This window comes from Mirounga angustirostris, unplaced genomic scaffold (genome assembly GCF_029215605.1).
Source record: "Mirounga angustirostris isolate CCGP_5_RB_7025 unplaced genomic scaffold, mMirAng1.0.hap1 SCAF_11, whole genome shotgun sequence".
In the NCBI taxonomy this organism is placed as follows: Eukaryota; Metazoa; Chordata; class Mammalia; order Carnivora; family Phocidae; genus Mirounga; species Mirounga angustirostris.
The window spans coordinates 93,619,519-93,631,888 of NW_026991719.1; the positions used below are offsets into that span (position 1 = coordinate 93,619,519).

At 33.9% G+C, this 12,370-nt stretch overlaps 1 protein-coding gene across 2 annotated transcripts in view; it reads right to left on the reverse strand.

The window, feature by feature from the left end:
• Positions 1-9,222: 9,222 nt before the first annotated feature.
• The window catches only part of LRCH2 (leucine rich repeats and calponin homology domain containing 2), a 99,782-nt gene continuing 96,634 nt past the window's right edge, over positions 9,223-12,370 (reverse strand). Inside the window, exon 21 of one of the 2 annotated variants that reach the window (XM_045881732.2) lies at positions 9,223-11,188. In XM_045881732.2, the coding sequence (XP_045737688.1) occupies positions 11,069-11,188 (120 nt within the window). In that variant the 3' untranslated portion in view covers positions 9,223-11,068. The remainder of the gene's footprint in view (positions 11,189-12,370) is intronic. The other variant, XM_045881736.2, reaches the window with a different exon arrangement.

Below are 12,370 nucleotides of genomic sequence, written 5' to 3' on the forward strand. Positions count from 1 at the left end.
GACTCTTGGTTTCTGCTCAGGTCATGATCTCATAGGTAGTGAGATGGAGCCCTGCGTCAGGCTCCATGCTCACTGTGGAATCAGCTTGGACGTTCTCTCCCTCTGCCCCTCCCCCCACTTGCTCTCTCTCTCTCTCTCTCTCAAGTAAATAAATAAATCTTTAAAAAAACTAATAATAAAATAGATAACCTTTTTAAAAAAAATACTTTTGGTTTACATTTCCATAGAACAAAAACTACCAGAGCTTCAGGGGCGCCTGGGTGGCTCAGTTAAACCTCCCACTCATTCTTTTTTTTTTTAAGATTTTATTTGACAGAGAGAGACACAGTGAGAGAGGGAACACAAGCAGGGGGAGTGGGAGAGGGAGAAGCAGGCTTGCAGGGCTCGATCCCAGGACCCTGGGATCATGACCTGAGCCAAAGGCAGATGCTTAACAACTGAGCCACCCAGGCGTCCCAAGCCTCCCGCTCTTGATTTCAGCTAACGTCATGATCTCAGGGTCATGAGATGGAGCCCCACGTTTGGCTCCCTGCTGAGCAGGGAGCCTGCTTAAGATTCTCTCTCCCTCTCCTCTTGCCCCTCCCGCCTTTGAGCTCTCTCTCTCTCACTCATAGGAAAAAAAACCATCGAGCTTCAGAGATGTATTCATGGCATATCTAAAATAAATCAAACCATAAACACAAAATATTACATTTAAACTAACGTGAAATATTCCAAAACTTCACACTGAGAAAGACTTCAAAAATTATTGTTTATAAAATAAGTTATTTCAGGAAAATATATAATTTTATGAAATATAGTTTTATATATAAAATACCTAATACGTGAATAGATAGATTTTCTCCAAGCAAATGTAATATACAATTATTCAAACTAAATAGGATTATTTTTCAAAGAAACAGGGTTGTTGGGACCAACTAGCAGAAATGAATTTTCAATGACAAGTGTAATACTGGGAGGTAAATGTTAAAACTTAGATTGCAAAAAATGAGCATGTGGTGCAGCCACTCTGGAAAACAGTATGGCGGTTCCTCAAAAGGTTGAAAATAGAGCTACCATACGATCCAGCAATTGCACTACTGGGTATTTACCCCAAAGATACAAATGTAGGGATCTGAAGGGGTACATGCACCCCGATGTTTATAGCAGCAATGTCCACAATAGCCAAACTGTGGAAAGAGCCAAGATGTCCATCGACAGAGGAATGGATAAAGAAGAAGTGGTATATATATATACAATGGAATATTATGCAGCCATCAAAAGGAATGAGATCTTGCCATTTGCAACAACGTGGATGGAACTGGAGGGTATTATGCTGAGCGAAATAAGTCAAAAAGAGAAAGACATGTATCATATGACCTCATTGATATGAGAAATTCTTAATCTCAGGAAACAAACTGAGGGTTGCTGGAGTGGGGGGTGGGGTGGGAGAGATGGGGTGACTGGGTGATAGACACTGGGGAGGGTATGTGCTCTGGTAAGCGCTGTGAATTGTGCAAGACTGTTGAATCTCAGATCTGTACCTCTGAAACAAATAATGCAATATATGTTAAGAAAAAAAAAAAGAAGAAGATAGCAGGAGGGGAAGAATGAAGGGGGGGAAATCAGAGGGGGAGATGAACCATGAGAGACGATGGACTCTGAAAAACAAACTGAGGGTTCTAGAGGGGAGAGGGGTGGGAGGATGGGTTAGCCTGGTATTGGGTATTAAAGAGGGCACGTTCTGCATGGAGCACTGGGTGTTATGCCCAAACAATGAATCATGGAACACTACATCTAAAACTAATGATGTAATGTATGGTGATTAACATAACAATAAAAAATTTTTTAAAAATGAGCATGAAGAATGCTCAATTTCAACAGCAAAATTTAATATTATAAACACACATTAAATATCTTTTTTAATGCATCAGCCAGAAACCGGCAACAGATTTACTTTGTAAAGCTCTGAACAAAAAGACTGTGTCTTCGCCGTCTCCATACCACTAGGGCCTACAACAGCAACACTGGTATATAGTAAATGCTTGAAAAGTGTTTTTTTTTATTATTAAAGTAGAATTACATACAATGTTATGTTAGTTTCAGATGTATAACATGTTGATTCATCATTTCTGTACAGTACTCAAAGCTCACCATGATAAATATAGTTACCATTTGCCACCATACAATGTTATTACAATATTATTGACTATATTCCCTATGCTGTACTTCTCATCCCTGTGGCTTATTTATAATTGGAAGTTTGTACCCCTTTATCTATTTCACCCATCCCACACCCAACTTCCCTCTGGTAGCCACCAGTTTGTTCTCTGTATTTAAGAGTCTGTTTGGTTTTTTTTTTGTACGTTTGTTTTTTGAATTCCACAGTAAATGAAATCATATGGTATTTGTCTTTTTCTGTCTGACTTATTTCACTTAGCATAATACCCTCAAGGTCCATCCACGTTGTCACAAAAGTCAAGATCTCATTCTTTTTTATGGCTAATATTCCATCTCACACACACACACACACACACAACCCTTTATCCATTTATCTATCCATGGACATTTAGGTTGCTTCCATATCTTGACTACGGTAAATAATGCTGCAATAAACACAGAGTTCATATAACTTTTCAAATTAGCATTTTTGTTTTCTTTCGGCAGATATCCAGAAGTGGAATTACTGGATAATATAGTATTTTTTTTAAGATTTTATTTATTTGACAGAGAGAGAGAGAGCAAGCACAAGCAGGGGGGAGAGGCAAAGGAAGAGGGGGAAGCAGGCTCCCCACTGAGCAGGGAGCCTGACATGGGGCTCGATCCCAGGACCCTGATATCATGACCTGAGCCGAAGGCAGACGCTTCACTGACTGAGCCACCCAGGCGCCCCTGGATCATATAGTATTTTTATTTTTAATTTTTTGAGGAACCTGCGTAGTGTTTTCCACAGTGGCTGCACGAATTTACATTTCCACCAATAGTGCATGAGGGGTTCCCTTTTTTCCACATCCTTGCCAACACTTGCTATTTCTTGTCTTTTTTATTCTAGCCATTCTGACTGATCTGAGGTGATATCTCATTGTGGTTTTGCATTTCCCTAATGATGAGTGATGTTGAGCATCTTTTCATGTGTCTGTTGACCATCTGTATGTCCTTTTTGGAAAAATGTCTGTTCAGGTCCTCTGTTCATTTTTTTTTAATGTTTCAAATGTTCATTTCAATTCTAGTTAGTGGGGCTCCTGGGTGGCTCAGTCAGTTGAGCATCTGACTCCTGATTTTGGCTCAGTTCATGGTCTTGGGGTCCTGGGACTGAGCCCCGAGTTGAGCTCCATGCTCAGCAGGGAGTCTGCTTCAGATTGTCTCTCTCTCCCTCACCCTCTGCCCCTCCTCCCCACTCCCTCTATCTCTCTCAAATAAATAAATAAATCTTTTAAAAAGACAAATTCTAGTTAGTTAACATATAGTGCAATATTAGTTTCAGGAGTAGAATTTAGTGATTCATCACTTACATATAACACCCACTGCTCATCACAAGTGCCCTCCTTAATACCCATCACTCATTTAGCCCATCCCCCACCCACCTCCCCTCTAGCAACCCTCAGTTTGTTCCCTATAATTAAGATTCCCTATTTTTTTCCTACCCCCTATGTTCATCTGTTTTGTCTCTAAATTCCACATGAGTGAAATCATATGGTATTTGTCTTTCTCTGACTTATTTTGCTTAGCATAGTACCCTGTGGCTCCATCCATGTCATTGCAAATGGCAAAATTTCATTCTATTTTATGGCTGAGTAATACTCCATTGTGTATATATACCACATCTTCTTTATCCATTCATCAGTGGATGGACATTTGGGCTCTGTCCATAATTTGACTATTGTTGATAATGCTGCTATAAACATCGGGGTGCATGTGCCCCTTCGAATCAGCATTTTTGTATCCTATGTGTAAATACCTAGTAATGCAATTGCTGGGTCATAGGGTAGTTCTATTTTTAACTTTTTGAGGAACCTCCATACTGTTTTTCAGAGTCATTGCACCAGTTTGCCTTTCCACCAACAGAGTGTGTTCCCCTATCTCTGCATCCTTGCCAACACCTGTTGTTTCCTGTGTTGCTAATTTTAGCCAATCTGACAGGTGTGAGGTGGTATCTCATTGTAGTTTTGATTTGTATTTCTCTGATGATGAGTGATGTTAAGTATCTTTTCATGTGTCTGTTAGCCATCTGGATGTCTTCTTTGGAAAAATGTCTAATCATGCCTTCTGCCCATTTCTTAACAGGAGTATTTGTTTTTTGGGTGTTGAGTTTGATAAATTCTTTATAGACTTTGCAGGAGGAAAGAATATCCAACGGAAAAAAGACAGTCTCTTCAACAAATGCTGTTGGGAAACCTGGACAGCCACATGCAGAAGAATGAAACTGGACCACTTTCTTACATGGTACACAAAAAGAAATTCAAAATGGATTAAAAACCTACATGTGAGACAGGAAACCATCAAAATCCAAGAGGAGAACACAGGCAGTAACCTCTTTGACATTGGCCATAGCAACTTCTTACTAGACAGATCTCCTGAGGCAATGGAAACAAAAGCAAAAATGAACTATTAGGACTCCATCAAGATAACAAGCTTCTGCACAGTGAAGGAAACAATCAACAAAACTAATAAGCAATTATCAGAATGGAAGAAGATATTTGCAAATGACATATCTGATATAGGGTTAGCATGGAAAATCTATAAAGAACTTATCAACCTCTGCTATCTGTTAACTGGATTGTCGGGTTTTTTAGTGTTGAGTTTAGTTTTGTAATTTCTACATAGATTTTGGATATTAACCCCTTATTGAACATATCATTTGCAAATATCTTCTCCACTCACTAAGTTTCTTTTTTGTTTTATGATTTCCTTCAATGTGGAAAAGGCTTTTTTAATGGTGTTGTCCCAACAGTTTATTTTTGCTTTTGTTTTCCTTGCCTGAGGAGGCACACTCATAAATGATGTTGCTAAGACCAATGTCCGAGAAATTACTATTTCTTCTTTTCAGAGTTTTACAGTTCTAGGTCTCACACATTTAGGTCTTTAATCCATTTTGAGGGGTTTTTTTTATTAATTGAAAAGACGGTCTTTTCCTCATTGTACTTTCTCCTTGGTCACAGATTAGTTGACCATATAGGTATGGATTTATTTTTGGCCTCTCTATCCTATAATTCTAGGCCACAGCTTCCTAGTCTGAAGAATGGAAGAGCAGCAGTGCACAAATTCTAAAACCTTTTATGGTATTAAATGTTTTATGATTATACCTAAGAGTATATCATTAACTATTCCTTATACATAAAAAACCCTGGAAATTTTGGTGGTACAAAATAACAAGAAATTATAACAATATTTTGTATATTGGTACATTTGTACATTTGGTATATTTGTACATTTTGTAAAAAATGTATATTTCATACATGTTTCTTCACTAATGAGCATGATAATATACAATTAAGTGCAATTTTATAATTTGGGTTATAGCATTATACTAATTTCTACTAATACTAACCTTAAATTTTAAAGATTATGAAAGAGATAAACATAAATAAAAATATATAAATTGCATTATTTATAATTCAATTATAAAAAAGCATCTAGTTCAATGCTTAACATGATTCTGCTCTGCCTCCCTTCTTTATATTTAATTATTAACTTTCCCATATTTTCTTCAGAGTAAATGAGTCATCTTCCCACAGAAGATATTCAGCTGCCCTTGGTAATTCAGGCTAACTCGGCTTTTAATTTGTTTTTTAACGGAGGATACCACATGCTTTGGAAGGCATTAAAATAAATGAGTCCAAATGTTTTAAGTCGTGTTAAGTCAGTACAATTTACCATAAAAAAAGAATGAAATAAATACCTTTACCCATTTGTTGGGAGACAATATAATCTGTAATTGAAAATTTCAACTCTGATAAAAAATCATAAATATTTAAAATTAAATATGTGTTGTATATGGCTCAAATTTTACATTCATCATGGTAGCCTGAAAGAATGAGTATGCTATGAGCTTAAAACCAAAAGGGGAGTTGCTGCCTAGCAAGAAGAGAATGGACTAACATCAAGACCATGAAAAATTGGTGTAGTTTTCTTAGCATTCCAAAAAAGGAAGGTGTTATGCATTAGTATTTGCTAATTTAACATTATATTAACTTGTTTGGATTTTATAAATACATGTCTTATTATTCATGTGACTAATTTACTTTAAAATTACATGGTCGGGGTGCCTGGGTGGCTCAGTCGTTAAGCGTCTACCTTCAGCTCTGGTCGTGATCCCTGGGATCGAGCCCGGCATCAGGCTCCCTGCTCAGCGGGAAGTCTGCTTCTCCCTCTCCCACTCCCCTTGCTTGTGTTCCCTGTCTCTCTGTCAAATAAATAAATAAAATCTTTAAAAAATAATAAAAATTACATGGTCATGTGTGTTTAAAATAGATTTTTGAAAGAAAATAAAAATATGAAATAATATTAATCAGAGCATAAAGCACATCTTTTAAAACCATAAAAGAAGGGGGGGTTTGGGGAAATGGATCAAATAGGCGATGGGAATTAAGGAGTGCAGTTGTCATGATAAGTACCAGGTGATGTATAGAATTGTTGAATCAATATATTGTACACCTGAAACTAATATAACACCATATGTTAACTGGAACTAAAATAATAACTTAAAAAATAATTAAAGCCATAAAAGAAAATCTAAGTCCTTAATGAAGTAGAACACAATTCAGAAGAGAGACCTATTAAAAAATGTTAAGTACCTGTTATAATGACCTTGAAACATCACTTAAAATATTGAACTACTATTGTATAATAAACTGATATTAATATAAAGCTTGAACAACCACAAAGCCTTATTACTAAAACTGGTCACTGGAGCAGCAGGATCAGCATCACTTGGGAGCTTCTTAGAAATGCAGAATCTCAAAGCCCATCCTTGAACTGTTGAATCAATTGTTATTTGGCCAATAAGGTCACTAGGTGATTCATATGCATATCAGAGTGTAAGAATCACTGTCTTACAGCATAATTTTAATTATAACTTCATAAATGATATAGCATTACTTTTTATTTCTTTGCATTATAAGTTACTGAGATACCTGAACAAAGTTCTAGAAAATTCAATTTGCCATCTGAAAAATCTATTTCTATTTATACGTTTGCATATGAACACACCTAATATATATCTCACTTATTTAGGTAGACACTTGATGAATATTAATGGCATACAGTAAAAATGAATTAATTTTTCCTAATCTTAAAGTGGCAGGGTAATAAAAATTATATATTTGAGAATCAAAGAAAATAGTTCACAGTAATTTCTTCAAATTTTTTAAAGATCATTTTAAAGAATCTTCTTTTTACAAATTATGATAACTTTTAAATGACTCAATCAGCAACTTCCCATCCTAAACTACTGACGTCAGAATTCTCATAACTTCTAAAAACTCTGATTTTTCAATGTAGTAAGACCCTAACTGCTAAAACATCTGGAGCCTTGCATAAAACACAAACACACACTGTGGAAATTCTAAGCTATTTAAACACCATAAACATAGGGATTTTTGTCACGTTTTAAAATGCAGAAATAGAAGAGATTATGCCTTAAGGAACAAAGATATCTAGGCATTTCCAAATTAATTCAATATACAGTAACATATCAAAGGGAACCCAGTCTCTCAGAGCACTCTGGATGCTGATAGGTTCCTGAGAAACCTAGAACCATTCCATGTACAACGTCAAAATTTACTAAAGCAAATAAAGACAATTCAAAATCCTATGATAAACCTAGAGTACTTTTCAAACAACTTATGCCTAGTATTTACTTACTTAAGTACTTCTTTAAATCTGAGGCTTTAGGGTGAGTAACTATAAAACAGGGGCAATATAATCTTTAATATTATTTACCTGAATAATCTTCCACTTTTAGGATGGGCAACAATTATGAATAAATGACAGTCATTTTAATAAAAATATGTGGAATTTTTAAAAACTAGAATTACTTGAAAATGAAAGATTATTTTTTAATCAAATTGCTTAAGGTTAATTCAATCATATACCTAACACTAAAATCTACAATACAAATAATCAAAATTTGACCTATCCTCTCTTTTATTTTAATGTAAAGGTTTATCTGACACGTATATATATATAGTTTAACTTATATAAAGATGATTTATTTTGTGAAGATATCTTAGGAAATTGTGTTTTAAAGAAAACATTATCTACTGAAAATAACACGATGTAAAGAGAATCTGGACTCTTAAACAACTTACGTGGAATATCCTCTTCAAGTCTATTTTTCCATAGTAGAGAATATAGACACAAGCTACCAAATACCTAGAAAAGATGGATGCTGTGATGTTGAGAGAAGAGGTAGAGAGGGAGAAAAAAAATCTCAGACTTTAATTTTTTTCATTCAACTTTATCCACAGTTTGCATCGGTAATATACATTAAGTGTTCCATTTATTTTTAAATGCATCAGAAAATCAATTATGATAGATCTGTGACCAATACAAAGATTTCTGAATTCTTCAAAAAATTCACTTAGAAAAGTCAATAAACTAGCATTCTGTAGAGATAATTATTAAACAAATGGTAATGCATTTTTACTCCTTATCTCAATTCTAACATATCCAACATCACTTCTTTCTTGTGCCATACAGTAATAAAATTTAGCAGAAGTAGCTATCTACTACATTTTTAGGGCCTAATAAAATATTTGTTTGATTATTTAACCCTCTTCAAATCACAAATCCAATTCAAAAAATTATAATCATTCTTAATTCAATAATTGATGAAGTAAATATAAAATAACCATAAGAACCATTTAGAATAAAATCTACACTTATTTAAAAACTAATAAAAGAAATACATCAGAGCCTTGGTAAAATGTGTCTTTGGGGACTATGTGAAAAACTGACTTAGAGGTGGTGTTGCTTTCTGGCAGTACAGTAAATAAACAGACATGATATAGACCTCATATGGACCCATCTTAAATGGAATTTTGCTTTGCAGTAAAGAATGTTACAGTAAAGTTCTGGTGTATTTTCCCTTTAAGGTAATAACTGACAAGTAAGTGAAATGCAATAAGGAAATGGCCTATAATTTCACTAATATTTCAATGATATGAAACAGGAAAATACTTGTAAAATAACATCTAGGTTGATTAATAACAGGACTCCTACAGCATGATAAATATAAAAGCAGTATGAATGATTGCTGTAGCTTTTACTGGTCACTTTATTTGTAACATTGTCAAATTTCTACAATAAAAACTAACAACTTAAGATATTTATTTGCTATTTCTTACCTTTATTACCCAAGTTTTCACTAGGGAGACTGATTATGCCAATGAAGGTTTTTTTTTAGATCCAACTGAAAAATAGTAACTAATTAGCTCAAATATTTAAAGTAATAAATTACTAATAATTTAATTTTTAAACCTTATAGTCATAAGAGCTTTAATTCTTTAAAAGCTCCAATTTCACACTCGGGGAATATAAAGAACACATCTGTATTCTAATGTCAAAATTTAATTATATGGCTACATGCCAACTGATCAAAAAAAGTTGAGTTGTTCCTAAACCAACCCTTATATACCATTTGGCACACTAGTTTTTACCTTTTATATATACCCTTTGAAATACCCAGGTCAACACTTTTAATAAGTTGCATCCATATTAAGAGGTAACAAGTGCAAATAATCACATATTTAAGATATGGTACTTGCTTGGCTACTACAAAAGTAATTATACTAAGGTTCTTCTATACCAAACTGAGTATTCATTACAGTAATGTTTTTGAAAAATTCCTGCACTACTACCAACATAAATTTATCTATCTCCAAATTAAACAAGGACTTTGTAACATAGTATACTTATGAAAATATATATAGAATGGTCTGTGTTTAATTCAACATCTTGTTAATTGAGGATCATAAGATTTACAGGATCCACAAATGGCCAGATTTCAAATAAAAACCTATTCTTCAACTGCTGCTCTCTGAATCTGAATAAAACTAATGGCAGCATACTGACATAATGTTACTGAAAGTCAAGACATAAACCCAAACTTTGGCAGTTTTATCAAAATGTCCTTGATAATTAGTACTTTGCTACTTCTCAAAAACCTTACTGCTTTGTGTAACATTTTCAATACAGAAATAAAATACTCTTCAAATAATACATTTTAAAAGATGATTAAGTTTTGCAAAATTAAATAGCATAAATTAAGCATATTAACATTGGGGTTTTTTTTTTTTTGACAACATGACATAACCAATTTTAGGAAAGCTGCAATGGACTAAATAAAAAACCACAGATGTCACAATGTGAGGCACATTTAAATCCTCACATATTACTGACCTTACAAAATCTACTAAAATATTTTAAAGTTCCACTGATTCCATTAATACATAAAAAGAAATTGCAAAAATGCTTAAGACTATATAAGAGTCATCAATTACACAGGCACTTCACATGTAAACAATCTACAGTACAACTGAAAATATTTTGGCACCAACCTATAATACTAAAAGAATTTAATATAAAGCCAGAGTTCTGCATTTTCTACTCATTTTTTTCTAGAAAACTAAGACCAAAGATTGAAGAAACTGTGTATAAACTAGAATTAGAAGTGTATTAAATAACTCAAATATAGAATAGTTTTAAATCGGTAAAAAAATGATTACCTCATCCAGGTGTTTACTAGTATGCTATGATATAAAAAAATTAACCTAATGTGATTATTAAATTGAAACCACATTTTAAATTTAGTATCAATCTGGTTTTTGAAAAATAATCAAGGTTATCAACTGACTTAATAAAAAGAGAATTTGAATTTATCAAAAACTCTCATTAAGTTAATCCAGTTTTCCCCCAAAAGAAGTTTGGGCAATTCAAATTTAATTTTGATGTTTTAACACGATTTTTTTAAACCTAAGGCTTGACCTAATAAAATTATCTTTGATTAGACTTTCTTATCATGAATTTGAGATATCTGAAATCACTTCAAATAAATGCAACTATACACTTATAATTTTGAAATGTTACATCAAGCTGTAGAAAGCTGAGATGCCTTGGTTGTAGGTAATTCAAGAAGAGCCTGAACTGTGACACCGACTTTCACAAGACCTCTCTCTTCCAAAATATGATGAGGCAAACAGAGTCTTTCCTGAAAAACAAAATAAATGATATCAAAACATTTGTTTTTTATGGTGCAGTAAAGCCTAAACAAGTCAGAACTGGATTTTTAAAACATATCCTGTAGGGCGCCTGGGTGGCTCAGTTGGTTAAGCGACTGCCTTCGGCCCAGGTCATGATCCCGGAGTCCTGGGATCGAGTCCCACATCGGGCTCCCGGCTCAGCAGGAAGCCTGCTTCTCCCTCTGGCCCTATCCCCTCTCATGCTGTTTCTCTCTCTGTCAAATAAATAAATAAATCTTTAAAAAAAAAAAAAAAATCATATCCTGTAAAACGTCAAGTAAAAAGTATATCATACTAATTAAATTAAATTCTAATTTTTTAATTCTCTTATTGAGGTAATTCACATATAACATTATATTAGTTTCAGGTGTAAAACATAATGATTTGAAATATGTATACAATATAATACAAAATAATCACCACAATAAGTCTAGTACCATCCATCCATCACCATATAAAGTTAACTTTTAGGATTTACTCTCTTGGCAACTCTAAGTATATTCTACAATATTACTGACTATAGTCACTATGTGGTACATTACCCCCATGACTTATTTATTTTATAACTGAAAGTTTATACCTCTTGAGCCCCCATCACCTGATTTCACCTACTCTCCTCTGGCAAACACCATTTTATTCTCTGTATCTATAAAGTACATTTTGTTTTGTTTGTTCATTTGGTTTTTTTAGACTCCACATGTAAGTGAAAACATACAGGATTTGTTTTTCTCTGTCTGACATAATTTACTTATCATAATATCTAATATCCTCAAGGTCCATCCATGTCACAAATGGCAAGATTTCATTCTTTTTATAGCTGAGTAGTATTCCATTGTATATATATACCACGTCTGTATCCATTTATCAGTTGATGGACACTTAGGTTGCTTCAATATCCTGGCTATTGTAAATAAAGCCACAATGACCACAGGGATGCATATATCTCTTTGAATTGGTATTTTTGTTTTCTTTGGATAAACACTCAGAAGTAGAATTGCTGGGTCTTTATGGTATTTCTATTTTTAATTTTTTGAGGACCCTGCATATGGTTTTCCATAAAGGTTATACCAATTTACATTCCCACCAACAGGATATGAAGGTTCCCTTTTCTCAACATCCTCACCAACATTTTGTCTTTTTGGTGATAGCCA